General features: G+C 37.8%; 1 protein-coding gene across 1 annotated transcript in view; it reads right to left on the reverse strand.

The window, feature by feature from the left end:
* ASCC3 (activating signal cointegrator 1 complex subunit 3) overlaps positions 1-25,118 on the reverse strand; it is a 1,409,126-nt gene that overhangs the window by 780,354 nt on the left and 603,654 nt on the right. Inside the window, exon 15 of the mRNA XM_053710577.1 lies at positions 11,159-11,293. Within this exon, the coding sequence (XP_053566552.1) occupies positions 11,159-11,293 (135 nt within the window). The remainder of the gene's footprint in view (positions 1-11,158; positions 11,294-25,118) is intronic.

Consider the following 25,118-nt stretch of genomic DNA (forward strand, 5'->3'; position numbering starts at 1 on the left):
TCTATGATATACCTCTTGAATGGTGTACCTGCTTATAGCTTACAGGTTATGTGAGTGCATGAATATTCTCACTTACCTTGACATGCACCCAAACTACCGTGTTTACCCACAGCTGCAGAAAAAGATTGCTTACAGTAGAGCCCATCCATTGCTGAGTATGTAACAGCAGATCTATGTAAGGCAGAGCTTTCCAAACTTTTCATGTTGGCGACACACTTTTTAGACCTACATAATTTCGCGACACAGTAATTCTGTTGTACTGGCAAACAGGAGGTTAAACTAACTTGTTTTAAGAGATTTGGACACCTACATAAATGTTATAATAACCAAATGTATTTACAAGTAACAGTAAGTACGTTCAAGAATTAAAAAAAAGTTTAATAAAACCAATAGCTACTTACTATTTTAATGGGATGTATGAGGTTGATGAAATGAACACAGTTTTTGAATATTTGGTGGAATATTAGATAAAGACACTCGCATTTCATCATCAAGCATTTGTAAGCTTCCACTTCCTATCCATATATCAAGAGCAGGAGCAGCAATGCACTACTGGGAGCTAGCTGCAAAAAAAACCCCACTGACTTCGGACTTCAGCTCAGCATTTAAGCTGCTGCCCTCAGAGCTCGGTGAGTCCAATTGACTACTGCCTGCGCTGCAAACACACTGCTGTCCCACTCACTGACTACACATGCAGCCACGAGCCAATTAAGGAGACACACGTGCAATCAGGAGCCAATGTGCCGCCAAAGCCGCCAATGGAAATAGTTTCACTTCCCACTGAGCTGCACCAATAGGTTAAGATGATCTGTGACCCCTAGGTATCAATCACGAGTCAACCACGTGATATGACTAGTAGCAGGCAGGCAGAAAGTCAGAAACAAAAAAAAAATAAATGTAAAAAAATTTGTGCTGAAGCAGGGACACACCTACACTCTGCTGCCGACACACTAGTGTGTCCCGACACACAGTTTGGAAAGCACTGATGTAAGGAGTATATCGACAAACTAACAGGAGGAGGCTAAGGGACCGGTCCCAGTGACACTTGAGGTATGCCCGTGACTAACTGCTACACAGAGAGCAATTTTGCCATTACCCAAAACTACAATCTCCCCTATGTCTCACAAAAACAACTCTGAGAGGAAAAAGTGGCCTCTATTCTGTCTGAGAACTTCTCCCAACAAAGAATCTGGAGCACCTCCATTCTTCAACTTCCTCCTGGGAGGCAAAGATGAGTATAATCCCAGGAAATATGGCTCATAGACTCTCATCACAAAATTAAGCCTGGCTTCAACAAAGAAAGTGGTTTAATAGAGGACTGGGCTATGCTACTCACCAGGTGCAGTACCAACTGTGAAATGTTGCAGTATTAGTAAAAATACAAGGATATTTCCCAAATTTAACATTCTCTTCCTTTTATGATTATCAGGTAGATTACAAGTTATGTGCGCTATAGGGAATTTAAAAAAACGCAACAAAAGTTGCGTTATTTCCCCCTCCATAGCGCTACCATTACAAGTTTTGAAACAGCCGTCTTGTACGTGTGATATGGTTGTGTTGAGCTCCATAACGCACAAAATACAAGCGCTGTTTTGACGTGCTCGTGCATGCTTTACCCATAGACATCAATGGGGAGAGTTGGTTAAATAAAAAACCTAATCAAAAGCTTTCTAATGCAGCCCCATTAATGTCTATCGGGGAAAAAAAGTAACGTTTAAACCTAACACCCTAACATAAACCCCACGTCTAAATACCCTTAATCTGCTGCCCCCCAACATCACCGACACCTACACACTTATTGGAACTGGATGAATTACTCCCATCTTTAACAGGTCTTCTACACAATGTAAGAATGCCTGTCTTTTTATTTGGTTTGAAGATAATTGAGACCTGTGGAACCTTCCCCTTGGGGGTAGTTCCTTGAATTCCAGGAGATAACCTTGAGAAACTATTTCTAGTGCCCAAGGATCCTGAACATCTCTTGCCCAGGCCTGAGCAAAGAGAGAAAGTCTGCCCCCCACCAGATCCGGTCCCGGATCGGGGGCCATCCCTTCATGCTGTTTTGGTAGCAGTGGCAGGCTTCTTGGCCTGCTTACCCTTGTTCCAGCCTTGCATCGGTCTCCAGGCTGGTTTGGGTTGAGAAGTATTACCCTCTTGCTTAGAGGATGTAGAAGTAGAGGCTGGTCCGTTTCTGCGAAAGGGACGAAAATTAGGCTTATTTCTAGCCTTAAAAGACCTATCCTGAGGAAGGGCGTGGCCCTTTCCTCCGGTGATGTCTGAAATAATCTCTTTCAAATCAGGACCAAACAGTGTTTTGCCCTTGAAAGGGATGTTAAGCAATTTTGTCTTGGAAGACACATCCGCTGACCAAGACTTTAGCCAGAGCGCTCTGCGCGCCACGATAGCAAATCCTGAATTGCAAAGCGGCATCTAGAATAAAAGAGTTAGCCAATTTAAGTGCATGAACTCTGTCCATAACCTCCTCATACGAAGATTCTTTATTGAGCGACTTTTCTAGTTCTTCGAACCAGAAACACGCTGCCGTAGTGACAGGAACAATGCATGAAATTGGTTGAAGAAGGTAACCTTGCTGAACAAACATCTTTTTAAGCAAACCCTCTAATTTTTTATCCATAGGATCTTTAAAAGCACAACTATCTTCTATGGGAATAGTAGTGCGTTTGTTTAGAGTAGAGACCGCCCCCTCGACCTTAGGGACTGTCTGCCATAAGTCCTTTCTGGGGTCGACTATAGGAAATAATTTCTTAAATATAGGGGGAGGAACAAAAGGTATGCCGGGCCTTTCCCATTCCTTGTTTACTATGTCCGCCACCCGCTTGGGTATAGGAAAAACATCGGGGGGCACCGGAACCTCTAGGAACTTGTCCATCTTACATAATTTCTCTGGAATGACCAAATTGTCACAATCATCCAGAGTAGATAATACCTCCTTAAGCAGTGCGCGGAGATGTTCTAATTTAAATTTAAATGTTACAACATCAGGTTCAGCTTGTTGAGAAATTTTTCCTGAATCTGAAATTTCTCCCTCAGACAAAACCTCCCTCCTGGCCCCTTCAGATTGGTGTGAGGGTATGTCAGAAACGTTATCATCAGCGTCCTCTTGCTCTTCAGTGTTTAAAACAGAGCAATCGCGCTTTCTTTGATAAGTAGGCATTTTAGATAAAATATTTGCAATAGAATTATCCATAACAGCCGTTAATTGTTGCATAGTAATAAGTATTGGCGCACTAGATGTACTAGGGGCCTCTTGTGTGGGCAAAACTGGTGTAGACACAGAAGGGGGTGATGCAGTACCATGCTTACTCCCCTCATCTGAATAATCATCTTGGGCACTATTATTATCTGTGGCATCATTGTCCCTACTTTGTTTGGACACCATGTCACAATTATCACATATATTTAAATGGGGAGACACATTGGCTTTCATACATATAGAACATCGTTTATCTGATGGTTCAGACATGTTAAACAGGCTTAAACTTGGCAACAAAGCACAAAAAACGTTTTAAAATAAAACTGTTACTGTCACTTTAAATTTTAAACAGAACACACTTTATTACTGAATATGCGAAAAAGTATGAAGCAATTGTTCAAAATTCACCAAAATTTCACCACAGTGTCTTAAAGCCTTAAAAGTATTGCACACCAAATTTGAAAGCTTTAAACCTTAAAATAACGGAACCGGAGCCGTTTTTACATTTAACCCCTATACAGTCCAAGGAATCTGCTTTGCTGAGACCCAACCAAGCCCAGAGGGGAATACGATACCAAATGACGCCTGCTATAAGCTTTTTCAGTGGATCTTAGCTCCTCACACATGCATCTGCATGCCTTGCCTTCCAAAAACAACTGCGCATTAGTGGCGCGAAAATGAGGCTCTGCCTATGACTAGAGAAGGCCCCCATCTGAAAAAGGTGTCCATACAGTGCCTGCCATTTTTTAACAACAATCCCCAAGATTATAATAACTATAAAGAGCTATAATCTGTCAAATATGCTTAGCAAAGTAATTGTTTTAGCCCAGAAAAATGTCTACCAGTTTTTTAAGCCCTTATAAAGCCTTTATTCTTTTACTTAATCTAAGAAAATGGCTTACCGGTCCCCATAGGGAAAATGACAGCCTTCCAGCATTACCAAGTCGTGTTAGAAATGTGGCCAGTCATACCTCAGGCAGAAAAGTCTGCCAACTGCTTCCCCCAACTGAAGTTACTTCATCTCAACAGTCCTGTGTGGAAACAGCAATCGATTTTAGTAACGTTTGCTAAAATCATCTTCCTCTTACAAACAGAAATCTTCTTCTCTTTTCTGTTTCAGAGTAAATAGTACATACCAGCACTATTTTAAAATAACAAACACTTGATTGAAGAATAAAAACTACATTTAAACACCAAAAAACTCTTAGCCATCTCCGTGGAGATGTTGCCTGTGCAACGGCAAAGAGAATGACTGGGGTAGGCGGAGCCTAGGAGGGATCATATGACCAGCTTTGCTGGGCTCTTTGCCATTTCCTGTTGGGGAAGAGAATATCCCACAAGTAAGGATGACGCCGTGGACCGGACACACCTATGTTGGAGAAATGGAGCAAGAACTGGAAGCACAGTCTCAGTAGCATTGAAAATAATATGGCGCCAAAACTGGAGCGTGCAAAGGACAGAGCGAGCATGCGCCCTCCTTTAGCAAGGAGAGTGCTAATGTCAAATATAAAAATTAAATTTGCCAACAGAAAAAAAAAAGAAAATAATATTTTTTGTGCAAAAGAAACATTTTTCTAAAAGGAACATGTAGTAGCCCACAATAAAATTCCTTCTTACATAAATGACTAAACTGAAATAAATGTTAGTGTATTAATGTCTGCATATTTTACTGTCCCTTATCTATGATATACCTCTTGAATGGTGTACCTGCTTATAGCTTACAGGTTATGTGAGTGCATGAATATTCTCACTTACCTTGACATGCACCCAAACTACCGTGTTTACCCACAGCTGCAGAAAAAAGATTGCTTACAGTAGAGCCCATCCATTGCTGAGTATGTAACAGCAGATCTATGTAAGGAGTATATCGACAAACTAACAGGAGGAGGCTAAGGGACCGGTCCCAGTGACACTTGAGGTATGCCCGTGACTAACTGCTACACAGAGAGCAATTTTGCCATTACCCAAAACTACAATCTCCCCTATGTCTCACAAAAACAACTCTGAGAGGAAAAAGTGGCCTCTATTCTGTCTGAGAACTTCTCCCAACAAAGAATCTGGAGCACCTCCATTCTTCAACTTCCTCCTGGGAGGCAAAGATGAGTATAATCCCAGGAAATATGGCTCATAGACTCTCATCACAAAATTAAGCCTGGCTTCAACAAAGAAAGTGGTTTAATAGAGGACTGGGCTATGCTACTCACCAGGTGCAGTACCAACTGTGAAATGTTGCAGTATTAGTAAAAATACAAGGATATTTCCCAAATTTAACATTCTCTTCCTTTTATGATTATCAGGTAGATTACAAGTTATGTGCGCTATAGGGAATTTAAAAAAACGCAACAAAAGTTGCGTTATTTCCCCCTCCATAGCGCTACCATTACAAGTTTTGAAACAGCCGTCTTGTACGTGTGATATGGTTGTGTTGAGCTCCATAACGCACAAAATACAAGCGCTGTTTTGACGTGCTCGTGCATGCTTTACCCATAGACATCAATGGGGAGAGTTGGTTAAATAAAAAACCTAATCAAAAGCTTTCTAATGCAGCCCCATTAATGTCTATCGGGGAAAAAAAGTAAAGTTTAAACCTAACACCCTAACATAAACCCCACGTCTAAATACCCTTAATCTGCTGCCCCCCAACATCACCGACACCTACACAATGTTATAAACCCCTAATCTGCCGGTCCCGATATTGCTGCCACCTAAATAAATATATTAACCCCTAATCTGCCACTCCCGATATTGCCACCAATCTACTAAAGTTATTAACCCCTATTCCCTCCAACCCCAACATCACCAACACTATAATAAAACTATTAACCCCTATCCCACCGCTCCCCGACATCGCCACCACTAAATAAAGCTATTAACTGCTAAACCTCTGGCCTCTCACATCACTACCACTAAATAAACCTATGAATCCCTAAACCGCCAGGCCCCCACATCACAACAACCTAAATTAAACTATTAACTCCTAAACCTAACCCTAACTGTAACCCTATCCCTAGACCTAACACCCCATTTAACATAATTAAAATAGAGCTAAATTAAATTTACAATGAATAACTAAATAATACCTATTTAAAGCTAAATGCATACTTACCTGTGAAATAAAACCTAAGCTAGCTATAAAATAACTAATAGTTATATTGTAGCTAGCTTAGGTTTTATTTTTATTTCACAGGTAAGTTTGTTTTTATTTTAACTAGGTAGACTAGTTAGTAAATAGTTATTAACTATTTACTAACTACCTAGTTAAAATAAATACAAACTTACCTGTTAAATAAAACCTAAGCTGCCTTACACTAAAACCTAAAATTACAAAAAATAAAAAACACTAAAATTAAAAAAAATTAAAAACTACTATTACTAAAAATAACAAACAAAATTATTCAAAATAATAAAAATTATTCCTATTCTAATACCCCTTTAAAAAAAATAAAAAATCCACCCCAAAATAAAAAACCCACCCCAAAATAAAAAAACCCTAATCTATAATAAACTACCAAGGGCCCTTGAAAAGGGCCTTTTTTGGGGCCCTTAAAAGGGCCTTTTGTAGGGCATTCAGCTATTTTTTCTGCCCTTCTTATTGAAGAGAGTCTTGGCATATAACATTTAGACACTTACATACATATATCTTGAACATGAAAAACAAGAATGTCAAGAAAACACATGATGCATGATATATGTATAAAAACATGCTTATTGTATATGTCTATATTTACCAAGATTTGATCCTTGTCTAATGCCTCAACCTTCTCAATTTTTTTTTTTTTTAACTAAACTAAAACTTATAAACTAAACAAACAAAACATAAAAAAAAAAAAAAAAAAAAAAAAAAAACACCAACAAAACAAGTCCCCAATAGTACTGGCAGTGTATAGGCATTCACAATTAAAAATAGCAAAGAAAAATTTCACAGTTAATCATATCCTGGGTTCTACGCTTAAGAGAAAGAGCTAAAGTAGGACGATAATGTTCATATTAATGTTGACCAAAGTTTCATCAATGTTCAGCAGACCCGAGGTAGAGGGGACCATTGATTGATATGGAAATGCTCACTACCAGGTCTCTGTAAGAATCACTATATGAATGGGCTGTTGCAATATCCAAGCTGCATATACTATAATAGTGAGGAGTTATAGCTACTGGTTTGAGACAGTTTAGTTTATTTAAGTGAGATATTTGACCTTGTTTTTTTAAAATACTGCAAACCTGTTCAACATTAAAGAAAAAAAGAAAAAATGAGTGAGAATACATTAGCCAAGGCAGTAGTTTATATTCAGAGTGTAAGGATTGAAAACGGATCTGCTTCTTGGAACAATTCGAGATTAAAATTCCAAGGCCCCAACAGCTTTTTACATTATCATGCACTTATTTTTTATAGTAAATGAAAACTTTGCTTTTGCCACTAGAAACCAGAGTCGACATGGCTATCAATTAATCAACGAGTTGCATTTATAGAAGTGTTAGCAGAAATATGAGCATTGTAGTCTGGCATTGTTATAAAATACTGTGCTATGCGGAAGACTAAGTAAACTGCAAGGATAATTGGTCACGTTAAGTAAAGACTAAAAAGTACTGCGGTACCCCTTAGATATTTGTATCTGTGACAAACTCTCAGAATCAGTGTTAATCACTAACAAAAAGGTATGCCTTTGCATAATAAACCCCTATAAATATGTATGGTACATAGGCCACTTAGAATTTCAAGACATTTGTGACTCTAAGGTTAAGCAGTCTGTATATGGGCATGTATTATATGAAGGAGTATTAAACAGAAGTTCACAGAAAACTTTTACTCTACACAGGTATGGCAAGTAAAAGTGAGATTAGGAGGGGTCATACTGTTAGTAGACCCGTGTGAGTGAGATGTAAGCTACTTAAAGTTACAAGACAAGTAAAACTGTAATCACCAATTGGGATCTTATTAGTGGGAATGTACTAACCAACAACTTGCTAAAGTGCTGCACTTTCCTAGTGATATGGCCGGTAAGGGTAGTGTTGAAAAGGGTTAAAATAACAGCTGTTAGAATATAAGAAAAAGCAGAATGCTTCTAACGAGCAGTATATCCGCTATCTGAATAAGTACAAGGTTCCAAGGTTATACATACAAGCAACATGGGCTCTAACATTGATAAGACTGGATAAATAAAATAATTAAATAAATAAAATAAAAAACATACTGCAATGTAAACTACAACGTTGAACAAAATAACATCAACAACCAAAGCGCATAGCTTCCAGTTACATAATATGGGCTTTTCTTTTTATATCCTGAGCTCACAAGCCATGTCTCAGCCAATCCCACTTTTAAGTAAGTCAAACCATGAGTCAAATCCGACATCCACACATTGTCTGTGCCAGACTTCATATATAATACAGTGCATGTAATTGAGCAAGTCACTGATCAGTGAGCCACTTAGCCCTGTATAGGACCGCTCCCTCGGTATGAAGAAGGATTGTATTGCTGGCTCCTCCATAATGATATTAAGAGTAATATCCGGAGTTAGGGTGAATGCTGAGGAGGATTTTAGGGACATCTCTGAGGCCTGCATCAGCAGTCAAATTCTGGGGGGACTCTGTGGCACTGGGCTCGTCGTAGATTTAAAGAGTGGATCCATAGTTAGCTTCAACACATATAGGTAAGGAGAAGGTGCAACCGTCGGAAATGCTGCTGTTGTTTCTTTCAGCTGTAGTGAAGCTGCCTTCATGGGTCCGCAATCAACATCACGGGGGTAAGATTTACTTTCGTCTGATAGATTCTGCAGAGCAGGGCTGTGATGATCAAGGGAGGATTTCTTTCTATAAAGAGGTTGCTCCGTCATCCTCACCAATGTGCACAGCTCCATACAGGAAGAAAGGAGCCGATCCAACTTCGGTAGAAATATGTCTCCTAGATCTTTTAAAATGCAGGTATCCGTGTTTGGGACTTTAGCTACAGATGAATCCATTATGTAAGGTTCAGAGGGTACCCCAACCATTATGATACAGCGTGGTGGAGGGAACCGCTTTGTGGCAAGCTGCAGCCTTAGCTAATCCAAGATGGCGTCTCAGAGTCTATCGGGCATTCAGCTCTTTTATGAAATGCCCAACCCCTAATATAAAAATGAAAACCCACCCCAAAACAAAAACAATAAACCCCACAAAATAACAAACAAATTATCCAAAATAATATCAATCATTCCAATTATAATACCCATTTAAAAAAAAAAAAAAAAACACCCCAAAATAATAGAAACCTAATCTAGAATAAACTACCATGGCGAAGGTCCAAGGCGGAGGGGTCCAGACGGAGGTCCATCGATCCGAGGTGGAGGTCCTCTTCATGTGATCGTCCACCGCACACTGAGGATTGAAATGCAAGGTACCCCTTTTATACTGGGGGTACCATTGCATTCCTATTGGCTGAAAATTGTGAATCAGCCAATAGGAATTAGGGCTGCTAAAATCCTATTGGCTGTTCAAATCAGCAGCTCTCATTCTATTGGCTGATTCAGATCAGCCAATAGAATGATAACTTTTTTTATTTTATAGGGCTTTTAGATTAGGTGTGATTCTTTTTTATTTTTTATAATTTTGTTTATTTTTTGTAATTTAGTGTTTGTTATTTTTTTAGTAATTTATTATTTTTACATTTATGTAATTAGATATTTTAAAATTTTTATAGTAGTGTTAGGATATTTTTTATGTGCATTTTAGTTTTCTTTAATTGGTAGTTAGTTTAATTTTAGTTTAATAGTTATATTAGTTTAATTGGTAGTTTAAACAGTTTTTTTTTTTTTTTTATTTTGACAGGTAAGTTTTAATTTAATATAGGAAAATTGTAATATAAAGTTAGGGGGGCATTAGGTTTAGGGGTTACTAGTTTAAATTAGCTTATTGAGATGTGGGGGGCTTTCGGTTTAGGGGTTAATAGTTTAATGTAGTATATTTCATTGTGTGGGGCTTGCAGTTTAGGGATTAACAGGTTTATTATAGTGGTGGTGATGTCGGGAGCGGCACATTAGGGGTTAATAAGTTTAATATAGAATTTGTGATCTGGGAGGGCCTTGGTTTAGGGGTTAATAGGTAGTTTATGGGTATTAGTGTACTTATGTAAAACTTTAGTTATGAGTTTTATGTAACAGTTTTGTTGCATAAAACTCATAACTACTGCTCTCAGATTGCGGTACGGAACTTGTCGGTATTGGCTGGAACACAAGCTTTTTAGCCTCACCGCAAAACTCGTAATGGAAGCGCTATGGAAGTCCCATGAAAAAAACGTAATTTTTACGAGTGCGGGACTGACGTTGTGTTACAGGTTAAAAGGATTGTGTGTTACAGCTATACAGACAATACTTGTAATGGTTGCGGTGCTGTTTAAATGCTAAAATTACCATTTTTTCAGCATTAAGACCCGAACGCAAAAATTGTAATCTAGATTTATATAATTACGAAATCATATAATGGTCTATGTCCAAATAAAATCTAAACAGTATCAGTAAAGTATCAATCCCCGGATCTGACAGACATACTTTGACTAAAGCTAACATTTCTACATACAGTACATTCTTCAATCAGTAGATAGATTTAAATAGTTGTACAGAAAATGACTTAAGAGGTTAACAACATTTCTGCTAAATGTATAATTTTGTATTAACAGGAGTATAAACTGGCAGAAGAGATAAGAAAAATATACTCAATCTTTAATCAGACTAGAGATAAGAGTGCCACTAAGTAGGGTATTAAACCCCATGCTAATTACAACATCTCAAAGAAAATGTATTCACTTGTACATGTAACAGAGCATTTATTCATCAGCATTTTTTTATCTTCTTTGACTTTCAAGAGATTTAAAGTATTAACATATTTACATTTTTTTTATCTGGTAAATGCATTGATAAAATGTCAATGTTCAAGAACAATAATAAACTAAAAGGTATGTTCTTTAGCACTTACTTGTTTTTCCGCCTGACCATAGTCGGGTCCTTGATTCGGCAAAAAATACAAAATGTGCCCATTGTTTTTTGCTAGTTCTTTCAAGGCCATTGCTGTCCTTACAGTGGAATTTCTGGCATGAACAAAAACCATTACCTTAAAATCAAAGCACAAAATAAAGATTATTAGAGATTTAGAATTGCTATGCAGTGTTGTTGTTTTTTCACATTGGTTGCTTTTAGGTCTTTTAAACAGAACACGCAATTAGAAAGCTTGTGCCTAAAAAATAAGCTAAATAATTTCAAGAAACTGACATTACAAACATCAAACAATCTGTGTGGCATATAAAACTCTTTGTACCGCGGTGAAGCTGAATATTCTTAATGTTTATGCATTATTTAGCTGAGCCAAGCGTCTGATTATTCATAAACCTTGATACCATGGTAGAGATTTTGCATCTTTGTCTGTTTAAAAGAGCAATCCTAAGTATATAAACTTTGTGATAAGAGATGAAAGGGTGAAGTGAGCATATTACCCCAAGTCTATTTCCTCAAATACATGCAATCAAAATGCTGCAGAACATGTGTGCAGAGAATATGCTTGGCTTTATCCCGTATGTGTTATCTACGGTTGCTTATTGAACACAACTAGTGTCCAGAATTGCAGAATTTAAACTGCAAACGTCTATCATATATGTTTATTCTAATACCATTTTGCGTATTCTCCCCAAGACTGATTTAATGTCCACGCCGCCTAGCTGATTTTACTGCTAAACCATCTGAAATGTAAGCCAATAAAAAGCTAAATGCAGCAAATATATGGTGTCAATGTTTGTTAAACAAATTATCATTAAATTTATGAATGTTAAATTAAACCATTTATTTAACTAACATTTAACAATAACAGAAATGTTATAATATTGTAAACTATTACACTGCCCCTACACTGCTACTCATATAATGCTACATGGCTGTCAGAATTTTCTGTAGAGAAAGAACATATCAATAAAGTGCATATACGATTATACATATAAATACATAAAGTATGCATTTTTTTATTGTGAAATTTAGTAAATGTATAGAAAACAAAGCAAAAGGTTTCAGATTTGCTTGACAAATTGAATGAGCATGAACTGGTGGAATGGGTTATTAAGAAATGACCTGCTCAGTTACACAGCCCAAATTAAAGCATTATGGTCATGACGGACTATGAATGTATACTAAAAGTAGAGAAAAGTTAATACCACAACCTCTAAGGAACCAGTACAAGTGCCTTTCAATATCATGGTGTGTAGATATGATCCTTGAACTCAAAATCGGTTAACTTTGCTAACTGTTGTGCTTTACATAAAGGATGGGGAACTGGCAGGAAAAGGGCAAATGCAGTGTCATGTACTAGTTTTTGCAACCCTTGGTAAAAGGCAGAATTATGTGTGCCATAGTTTTTGTGGTTTTGAGAAAATGTGGAACTAAAAGTGTGTGTTTTAAAGGGACATTCCAGCCAAAATGGGAAACTGCATGGATACATCTAATTTTTGTAATATACATGAATTAGCAAAAATGCTTCTAATAAAAGCTATAGCTGTTTCAAAAGTGTATTTAAAGGGACAGTCAACACCAGACATAACATGATTCCATATTTTTAAAACCCAAACGAAGATCCACCTGCACCTCCTCCCTTCTGTATTAACTATATCCTTGTCCTAGTAATCATTCATCATACATTGTTTAATTTACGCTAAATACGGCCGCAAAACACCTTCCCCTCATCCTTCTTCCCCATCTCTATGCCATTTCAGGCTCGTCCATGTAGGTATTGATGACACTCTTCATACGTCATTGTGCATGCACATTTGTAAATAATTCAGATTGTACTCCGAAATCAGACTTGCAGCTTCTAATTCAATGTGTTTGGTGTCAGCAACAATTGTGCAGAATATAGTTCCACTTTTTTGGTTCCTATTGCATCGCACATGTGCGAAACTCCGTGAATGAGTTTGAAGATTCGGACCCAGGATTGAATTATGATTGGCAAATGGCTTGAAAGAGAAGGGAGATACGTAATGGTGGGGGGAGTTAGGCGGCCATATTTCGAGCAGATTAACGCATGTTTTGTGAAGGATTACTTCACAATATCTAGCTATGCTTCACATGCATGTGCAGAGAAAAATGCTAACACTAAAGCAGTGATACATTTCCTAGAATCATTTTTGCTAATACAGGGAGTGCAGAATTATTAGGCAAATGAGTATTTTGACCACATCATCCTCTTTATGCATGTTGTCTTACTCCAAGCTGTATAGGCTCGAAAGCCTACTACCAATTAAGCATATTAGGTGATGTGCATCTCTGTAATGAGAAGGGGTGTGGTCTAATGACATCAACACCCTATATCAGGTGTGCATAATTATTAGGCAACTTCCTTTCCTTTGGCAAAATGGGTCAAAAGAAGGACTTGACAGGCTCAGAAAAGTCAAAAATAGTGAGCTATCTTGCAGAGGGATGCAGCACTCTTAAAATTGCAAAGCTTCTGAAGCGTGATCATCGAACAATCAAGCGTTTCATTCAAAATAGTCAACAGGGTCGCAAGAAGCGTGTGGAAAAACCAAGGCGCAAAATAACTGCCCATGAACTGAGAAAAGTCAAGCGTGCAGCTGCCAAGATGCCACTTGCCACCAGTTTGGCCATATTTCAGAGCTGCAACATCACTGGAGTGCCCAAAAGCACAAGGTGTGCAATACTCAGAGACATGGCCAAGGTAAGAAAGGCTGAAAGACGACCACCACTGAACAAGACACACAAGCTGAAACGTCAAGACTGGGCCAAGAAATATCTCAAGACTGATTTTTCTAAGGTTTTATGGACTGATGAAATGAGAGTGAGTCTTGATGGGCCAGATGGATGGGCCCGTGGCTGGATTGGTAAAGGGCAGAGAGCTCCAGTCCGACTCAGACGCCAGCAAGGTGGAGGTGGAGTACTGGTTTGGGCTGGTATCATCAAAGATGAGCTTGTGGGGCCTTTTCGGGTTGAGGATGGAGTCAAGTTCAACTCCCAGTCCTACTGCCAGTTTCTGGAAGACACCTTCTTCAAGCAGTGGTACAGGAAGAAGTCTGCATCCTTCAAGAAAAACATGATTTTCATGCAGGACAATGCTCAATCACACGCGTCCAAGTACTCCACAGCGTGGCTGGCAAGAAAGGGTATAAAAGAATAAAATCTAATGACATGGCCTCCTTGTTCACCTGATCTGAACCCCATTGAGAACCTGTGGTCCATCATCAAATGTGAGATTTACAAGGAGGGAAAACAGTACACCTCTCTGAACAGTGTCTGGGAGGCTGTGGTTGCTGCTGCACGCAATGTTGATGGTGAACAGATCAAAACACTGACAGAATCCATGGATGGCAGGCTTTTGAGTGTCCTTGCAAAGAAAGGTGGCTATATTGGTCACTGATTTGTTTTTGTTTTGTTTTTGAATGTCAGAAATGTATATTTGTGAATGTTGAGATGTTATATTGGTTTCACTGGTAAAAATAAATAATTGAAATGGGTATATATTTGTTTTTTGTTAAGTTGCCTAATAATTATGCACAGTAATAGTCACCTGCACACACAGATATCCCCCTAAAATAGCTAAAGCTAAAAACAAACTAAAAACTACTTCCAAAAATATTCAGCTTTGATATTAATGATTTTTTTTGGGTTCATTGAGAACATGGTTGTTGTTCAATAATAAAATTAATCCTCAAAAATACAACTTGCCTAATAATTCTGCACTCCCTGTACATGTATAATGCAAATATGTTTCTATTCAAATATGTAATTTATCTATGTTATCCCTTTAAGGTCTTTTGGAGTAAAGATCAGCAGGTAGAGCGTACCATGAAACCTAACCTAAATCTGACCCAACACCACTAGACAGCTTTAGAAAACATTATTTGCATGCATACTAGCTATAGATTTATACAGTAGAATTGCATAATTAAAAAGACAATGATTTAATACCTACTCTGAATTTCAAATAAACAGTAGATATTTTTTTCTGACAAACCTATTTTTTCTCCCATTTTCCAGCCCCTTGTATCATGAAACAAACATCAGCCTATCACAGACTAGTATACGTATGCACATGCTCAGTAGGATCTTGTTCTTCAACGGTATATGTAGAAATCTAGGGAGCGCCTCACAGTGGGCAGGGATATTCTTAAATGACACTATACTGATTGAGGTGATATTGTACAAATTTAATGATACATACACAATAAAAATTAAACATAAAACATAAAATAAACTGTGTTAAAATTACTCAGCACAAAGATACCTATATTCTCATACAATCATAAATACAAAAACATTCATGGATCCATGAGTACAATAAAAAATATATGAGTGCAATAAAAAATAAAAACATGAAAAAGTACAATATTAGATGGTTAAAAAATCATAGATACTATAAAAATCTCAGTGATATGAGATTACTAAATGAAACTGCTCCAATTAGGCAATGTAGGATAGCAGTCTAGGATAGCAATCTAAATGTCAGTCTGACAATATTGCACAGTAGGAAAAGTGGTTGTTTACGACCAATAAGAAATAGCTGATAAGCTAATGATATAAAATGTATATTAAACAGTGTGTAGTGTCTCCAGGTCTAGTGAAAAAATCCCTGATTCCAGGGTGTGAAATGATGCGCCAAGATCCTCAGGGGCGATCCAGCCCTGTGATGAGTTTATCCTGTGAGTAGAAGATGTGAAGGTATCCAAAAAGGTGATAAAAATATAAGTGTACCTTTGAAGTGTAAAAGATTGAAAAAATGCAACAAAAATGGTGTCCTTATAATGTGTCAAAAATAATGTTATTGTGATGAAAATGCAAGATCCAAAAAAATAAATAAAAATGAGTTTAAGTGAGAGAAAAAATGTTACAAATGATTCCAATGTAGTCAGGCCTAGATCACAGCAAAGTGAAAATAAGTGCTTGAAATGAAGAAGTGTTCGTTCTGATATCCTAAGTCCAAATAATAAAACACTAAAGATTCCCAGTGTACCTGTGGAATACAAAAAACATATAATGCAGTAACGCTAAAATATTCCTAAGCTAAATGAAATGAGGCTTACCATCAATAGCCAACGCGTTTCAGCCCTTCCTTGGGCCTTTTTCAAGACTGTATTTTAGAGTTACTGCACCATATATTTTTTGTATTCCACAGGTACACTGGGAATCTTTAGTGTTTTATTATTTGGACTTAGGATATCAGAACGAACACTTCTTCATTTCAAGCACTTATTTTCACTTTACTGTGATCTAGGCCTGACTACATTGGAATCATTTGTAACATTTTTTCTCTCACTTAAAGTCATTTTTATTTATTTTTTTGGATCTTGCATTTTCATCACAATAACATTATTTTTGCCACATCATAAGGACACCATTTTTGTTGCATTTTTGTTGCATTTTTTCAACCTTTTACACTTCAAAGGTACACTTATATTTTTATCACCTTTTTGGATACCTTCACATCTTCTACTCACAGGATAAACTCATCACAGGGCTGGATCGCCCCTGAGGATCTTGGCGCATCATTTCACACCCTGGAATCAGGGATTTTTTAACTACACCTGGAGACACTACACACTGTTTAATATACATTTTATATCATTAGCTTATCAGCTATTTCTTATTGGTCCTAAAAAACCACTTTTCCTACTGTGCAATATTGTCAGACTGACATTTAGATTGCTATCCTAGACTGCTATCCTACATTGCCTAATTGGAGCAGTTTCATTTAGTAATCTCATATCACTGAGATTTTTATAGTATCTATGATTTTTTAACCATCTAATATTGTACTTTTTTCATGTTTTTATTTTTTATTGCACTCATATATTTTTTATTTTACTCATGGATCCATGAATGTTTTTGTATTTATGATTGTATGAGAATATAGGTATCTTTGTGCTGAGTAATTTTAACACAGTTTATTTTATGTTTTATGTTTAATTTTTATTGTGTATGTATCATTAAATTTGTACGATATCACCTCAATCAGTATAGTGTCATTTAAGAATATCCCTGCCCACTGTGAGGCGCTCCCTAGATTTCTACATATACCGTTTTTGAATTTGAAGACAAACTAGGTGTCTTGCTCTTTCTGGGGAGCTAGTAAGATATAGAGGAGGCGCTGTGAGAAACCCAACGTATTCTGGATCTTGTTCTTCAGAAAGTGTGTATATAACAAGATGTGCAACAGTTGATAATGGAAGTAAATTGGAAAGTGTCTTATTGTAAAAGTTTATTTTGACTTGAGTATCCCTTTAAGGCTTCTGAAATACTGATCGTTGGCCTCATGTGTTAGGACGTCGGCCATCACTCCTTTACACAAAATGTTCTCTGTCAGCTTCCTTGCTTATTAATTCATTGTAACAACTAGATTTTTTAACATGTTATAATTAGAATCCAAGAGTGGAAATATCTCACTCTCCTCCCACCCATCCCTCGGGTGAGATATGAAAATTGAGAATATGTAGTAGATGTAAAAACTCACAAGGGAATAAACAAAATGCCTGTGGCCCCAAAAGTGCATTTAGAACTCCGTATTCAGTACAAAATGCAGAATTATTCTTTGCAACATTATGAATGGTAGATACATGAAACAAGTTTGCATTAAAAAAATGGTCTGAGAATCCCAATTCTTTGCACAGTTATTTCTCCACCATGAAAATTCTTATATATGGAAGGTTCTGACTAGTTACTTTTATTACTGGAATGTGCATGAACAAGTGGCCTGAACCTGATAGACTAATGCATTTTATAGAAACTCTACCCATATTATTAGACTTGCAAGGATTAATACAAATATTTGTTTTCCATTAAAAAGTGTGACTCTCTCTCTCTTTTTCTTTTTATTTTTTAGTTCTGATATACAACTCATTTATGTTATATTCGAGAACAGAGTTAGGCTATCTATCTAGTCCATACAAAAATAAAATCCCTTGTTAACCCCTTGCGATTCTCAGACGTACCATTGTGTCACAAATATGCCAAGTCTTAAATGGATACTACACCTAAAATTTCTCTTTCATGATTCAGATAGAGCATGGCATTTTAAGCAACTTATTAATTTACTCCTATTATCACATTTTCTTCGTTCTCTTGCTATATTTATTTGAAAAGGTATAAATCTATGCTTTTGAGCCAGCCCATTTTTGGTTCAGTACCCTTGATAGTGTTTGTTGATTGGTGTTGCTACAGTGTTTGGATAAAGTGTTTCTCTCACACACACAATAAATAAAAAAAATAAAAAATTAACTACTTAATAACAGCCCTGACACTGTGATCATTATAGTGATATGTGGTGATCAGGGCTGATTTTTTTTTTTTTTATAGTTAACAATTTTAATAAATTAAATATTTAATTAACCTTTATTTAGTGTAAGGTAAGGCTTTGGGGTTTTAGGTTACTGTGATTATTTCAGGCAGCATTGTGATCTCTGTTGATCAGTGCTTAAAATAATAAAAAAACAATATCTTAAATATTTAACAAGATGTTATTTAGTATGAGGGTAAAGATTTGGGATTTTAGGGTAATGTTAACACCTTGATCACAGATCATTCATTATGATTAATACAGCCAGAACTGTAATCTGTGGTCATCAAGGCTGATTTTTTTAATTTATTTTTTTAGTTAATTATTTAATAATTATTGTAATAATACCTTAAATAGTTACTAATACTTTATTTAGTGTTAGGGCAAAGGTTTGGGGTTTTACAGTAATGTTAACCCATTGATCACATAACCTTCACTGTGGTCAATTGCGATCAAGCCAGACTTTTAAAAAATATGCTTTAACATTATTTGTCCCTTTTTTTTGTAATATTTAAGTGGGGGTATTTTGAGGGTTTTGGGTGGGTTGGATTAGAGTTATAGTTTGAACCTGGTAAAGGTTTACTGAAAGGGAGAAAATCATTTAACAAAGGTTGTACATATTTACACTTAGAAATAGAAAAAAATAAAGTATTATAAAAAATAAGCTTTGCCAGTAAAAATACTGATAGATGCAATGAGCATTTGAACCTGATGCAGTGAGCATTAGTAGAATATACCTAAGAGCAAAAGAGCATAGTATGATAAATATAGCTGATACTGCAGTATTTGATTTGGTTTAAAATTAAAGGGATATGAAACAGTCTGATTCATTTTAGAATTAAAAAAGCACTAAGCAGTGGCTTATACTTAATATAAATCACTGCAATATGCATTATTCGTCATTTTAAATGGATTTTACATTGAATTTCTTTTTTTAAACTTCATATCTGCATTGTTCATTACTTCCAGTCAGTCCTGCAAGGAGGCTGTGATCTCTACAGGAAGGCATTTACAGCTTGATGTCATAAAACTTCTAGAGTAATATGAGCTGGTTTAATATTAAGTGATAATTTGGTAAATAGGGAGTCCCATGCTCAGAATAGGCAGAATGCAACCAAATGTTTTACGTATGTCTCCCCCTTCTCTGGCTCCAGGCAGTGGCTACACTGAGAATTTCTAAAAATAAAAAATTGTTTTTTTTTTTTTTCCTTTTTATGTTTACTTTGATTTAACAGATTTGTTTTTATTAAGGAGCATTGCTTAATAGTTTTACTTTACATTTTGTTCTCAGGCAAATAATGTTTAATATGTTCAATGTTGGTTTTCCAAATGCCAGTACAATGTCCTATCCTAACAGAAGGAGTATGTAACTTGTAATTCTATCTAATGATGGTAAAAAAAAAATATTTCTACACAACTTAGTCAGTACCTTGTATCACTAAAGCCACAAACACACAGATCAATTATGTGACAGTTTAGTTTAATTAAAACCATTTGATAAACTTCATTATATATTTAGAGGAAACAAATGTTTCCTTCATGTTAATGTATAGTCTGATGTCACATGGGTATAAATGCACACACCAATCTCTGGCCCTAAGTTTGCAGAAGTGTACACTAGGCTACTCTGTGCATCTGTGTAAATTACAGTGTCCTGATAAAACAGAATAACTTGTATGCCTGTGATTAACAGATTGTTAAAATCCAGTATGAAGAAAGTTTGCACTGCAGAGAAAAAGTAAATTTAAATATAAATTGAAAGTGCTCATTGTGCATGTTGCACTGTTTGTGTTTTAAGGATCACTACCTAAACTACTATATCTCGTATGGCATCGTAAATCGCTTGCTACATAAATACTGAAGAGACATCAATATCCTATTGTCCAGCAATGAGTGTGATATAAAAACACATTTATTACCATTATCATTTATTTGTATAGCGCTGCAAAATTGTGTATTGATGATCTACCAAGATCGCATATTATCTACTAACAATATTACAGCAAGGCACTCTACCTCATCTTCATGCACCAATACTACAAAGAAAAGTCAATGTGCACCTTACAAACACAGAATGCTGTCACGTTGCAATAACATCCCATCATATTGTTGATCACCTTTTGCAATGTGCTCCAGTACAGCTTTATTTCTTGCAAGAGTAACACACACAAAAACAACACACACAGAAATTGATTGTACACTGAAATCTGCAGCACTTAGAACTGACAAAGCAAACACATTATATTGCATGTACGTATATTGATCACTTTATTCATCTAAATAAGGGTAAAATGTGATATATCAATCGACATTTCATTGTAAACAATTAGTTAAAAATCCCCACAATAACATAAATTATGCTTACCTGATCATTTCATTTCCATCGATGGGAGGAGAGTCCACTGCTACTTGTGGGAATTAAGAACCTGGCCAACAGGAGGAGGCAAAGACATCCCAGCCAAAGGCTTAAATACCTCCCCCACTCCCCTCATCCCCCAGTCATTCTGCCAAGGGAACAAGGAACAGTAGGGTATAAATGGTGCCAGAAGATTAATATAAATTTTGGTCCACCCACTGGAGAAATGGGCGGGTGCAGTGGACTCTCCTCCCATAGATGGAAATTAAATTATCAGGTAAGCATAATTTATGTTTTCCATCTTAATGGGAGGAGAGTCCACTGCTTTATTCATTACTTATGGGAACAAATACCCAGGCTCTAGAGGACACTGAATGAAAAAAACAGGAGGGTAAAAGGAGGCGGACCCTTTACTGATTGCCAAAGCAATAACGACAAATTTATAAAACTTTGCAAAAGTATGTAAGGAAGACCAAGTGGCCACCTTACAATTCTGCTCCATAGAGGCCTCATTCTTAAAGGCCCAAGAAGAGGCCACAGCTCTAGTCGAATGAGCCGTAATCCTCTGAGGAAGCTTGTGTCCCGCTGTCTCATATGCCAGACAGAAATAACCTCTCCTTCGAAGAAGAAGGGTTGGGACACAAAGAAGAAACCACTATTTCCTGATTGATGTTACGACTCAACACTACCTTGGGGAAGGAATCCCAATCTAGTGCAAAGAGCAGCCTTATCGGCATGAAAAATCAAGCAGGGAGGCTCACATATCAAGGCCGCCAGCTCAGAGACTCTGCATGCCAATGCAATAGCCAGTAGTAACAGGACTTTCCATGAAAGAACCTTAATGTCAAAAGCATGCATAGGCTCAAACGGAGCCCTCTGCAAAACTTTAAGAACCAAGTTTAAGCTAAAAGGAGGAGCTGGATTCCTGTAGAAAGGTCTGATCCTAACCAGAGCCTGAATAAAGGACTAAATGTCGGGAAGCTCTGCAAGCTTCCTATGCAACAGTACAGATAAAGCCGAAATCTGTCCCATTAGGGAACTGGCAGAAAGACCTTTATCCAGACCGTCCTGGAGAAAAGTCAAGATCCTCCTGGATACCCTGACCTTATGCCAGGACTATCCTCATTCCTCACACCAGGACAAGTAGGTCTTCCACACCTTGTGGTAGATGCGACGAGTGACCTGCTTCCAGGCCTGAACAAGAGTGTCAATCACTTTTACAGAAAATCCTCTCTTAGCTAAGACTAGTCGTTCAATCTCCATGCAGTCAGCCTCAGAGAATCAAGATTTTGATGTAGAAAGGGACCTTGAACCAGCAGATTCCTGCGACAAGGTAACTTCCACGGCGGAGATGACGACATCGCCACCAGATCCGCAAACCACATCCTCCATGGCCACGACGGAGCAATCAAAATAGCCGAAGCTTGCTCCTGCTTGATGCGTGCCACTATCCGGGGTAGAAGAGGTAACAATGGAAATATGTATATCAGGTTGAAGTTCCAGGTAACCACCAAGGCATCTATCAGCTCTGCCTGGGGAGCCCTGGATGGCGACCCATATCTGGGTAGCTTGCAATTAAGTTTGAATGCCATGTGATCCATCTCTGGGGTCCCCCATTTGGTGCAGATCTCCGCGAACATCTTGGGATGGAGGAACAATTTCCCTGGATAAAACGTCTGTATGCTCAGAAAATCTGCTTCCCAGTTGTCCACACCCAGAAATGTGGATCGCTGATAGCGAACAATTGTGAGTCTCCACCCACTCCAGAATCCAAGATACTTCCCTCATGGATAGGAAGCTTCTCGTCCCTCCCCTTGATGGTTTATGTAAGCCACCAAGGTAATGTTGTCCGACTGGAATCTGATGAATCGGGATGACCCCAGAAGAAGCCAAGCCCTCAGAGCATTGAATATAGCTCGAAGTTCTAAAACATTTATAGGTAGACTCGACTCCTCTCAAATCCATCTGCCCTGTGCCCTTTTGGCAAACAGCTCCCCATCCTTATAGACATGCATCTCTGGTTACAATCTCCCAGGATGGTTTCAAAAAGGATGTCCCCTGAGACAACTGACCCAGTCAGTCCACCAAGATTGGGACTCCCTTACCGGAATGCTTAGAGATACCTGTTGAGAAATCTGAATGATCATCGTTCCATTGTCTCAACATGCACAGCTGAGGAGACCTGAGATGGAACCTGGTGAAAATAATGACATCTATGCTTGATACCATGAGCCCGATCACCTCCATACACCTGGCCACAGATGTCCTGGAAGATGTCTGGAGAGCTAGACAGTTGGACACAAGCTTGCAATGTCTCTGATTTGTCAAAAATATCTTCATGACTGAAAAATCAGAAAAACCAGAAATTCCACCCTGTTGCAGGCGACCAATGAACTCTTTCCATTGTTTATCTTCCAACCGTGGGACCGAAAAAGGAGGAGAATTGCTCTTGAATGATCCTCTGCAAGACTGTAGGATGGAGCCTGAACCAGGATATCATCCAGGTAAGGAGCCACTGCAATTCCTCTGGCTCTCGCTACGGCAAGAAGAGCTCCCAGAACCTTTGGAAAGACTCTTGGGGCAGTAGCCAGACCAAATGGAAGGGCCACAAACTGAAAGTGCTGGTCCAGGAAGGTGAACCTTAGAAACCTAAAGTGATCATTGTGGATTGGAACATGAAGGTAAGCATCCTTCAGGTCTATAGTCGTCATGAATTGCCCTTCTTCTGAAACATCCAGCGGAGCCGAAGACCCATGAGATAAATAGCAGTGCTGTACCTTCCGCTTGCGATTAGAAGAACAACGCATTAAAAGCCGCAGAAAATGCGATCTGTAATTGATCGGCAAAGTATGTAGGCCAAAGGGCTCCTCCTGCAGGAGGATTAGTAGTGCCCTGGGGAACTGCTTGTGTAATCGGAGATGATTGCAGGGAATGCACCTCGCTGGGCAGAGAACCCTTGTACTAAATACTTTATTCTTTTTGGAAATAGAAATATTGTCAAAGCATGTAGAACAGAGCTGTGTTGGCGGTTCAACAGGAACCTCCTCACAATACACAAAGTTAATAGGTTTAGATAAAGAGGGAGTATCCTCTAACATATTGGAGTCCTCCATAGCTTGCACCTATATTACGGACTTGATCAAAAATAAATGGCACCTTTATATCCCAATGGCCGGGACACTCACCACCTCCTATGACCCGGACTACAGGAAACAGCTCTTGTCTCCTTCGAACGCAAGTCGAGAAAGAGCAAGTTGTAGGCCACACCCGGTCACATGGAGTGCCATGAAGGACCATCCCTGCACTCGAGAGAGGGGCGCGCCAAAAAAGCCTGCCTCAATTGTTCTCTATGAACTGTGTTCCACACTGACAGAGCCTCATCTCACACAAATACAGTAGAAAAAAAAAAAAAAACAACAACAATATTATGCATATCAATATCGCCCCTGTTCAACAGCCCCCTTCCGAGGGTATTACCTAATATTCTATAAATATCAAAGGAGCCACACTGTGACCCTGTCTTCATATGATATCATATTATATATATATATATATATATATATATATATATATATATATATATATATATATATATATATATATATATATATATATATATATATATATGAAACAATTTTACCAGAATCAACGCTCCTGACATGGACTTGAGAGAAGAAAAGCAGGCAGCAAAACTCGTCAACGCTGATTGCTAATGGAGCTGTTAAACTGAGTCGGGATGGGCTCGCAGAAAGACTCTGCCTGCATCTCCAGACTTTAACATTCACCCAAGCTCTCACCGAGAGGCTGACAGGACAACTTAAAACTCCAGTCCAGAGATGGTGTAAACATCTCGGGCTGTTCTTCCCTCCAGATAGATCCGTAACATCATGTGACAAAAGCGGACCTGAAATTGAACTATTTGCACAATACTACTTGATTGAGGACTATACATTGTGAACTCCCTTATTGGCTATCATATAACAATCCATATTTTCATTGGTTGATACATATATTAACACAAAACCATTTGACATTAAAATCAACTTTGGAAATTCAACTTTGTAATTACAGTGGGGCAAAAAAAGTATTTAGTCAGCCACCAATTGTGCAAGTTCTCCCGGATGAGAGAGGCCTGTAATTTTCATCATAGGTATACCTCAACTATGAGAGACAAAATGTGGAAAAGAATCCAGACAATCACATTGTCTGATTTGGAAATAATTTATTTTCAAATTATAGTGGAAAATAAGTATTTGGTCA

Source organism: Bombina bombina, chromosome 4 (assembly GCF_027579735.1).
Source record: "Bombina bombina isolate aBomBom1 chromosome 4, aBomBom1.pri, whole genome shotgun sequence".
Lineage (NCBI taxonomy): Eukaryota > Metazoa > Chordata > Amphibia > Anura > Bombinatoridae > Bombina > Bombina bombina.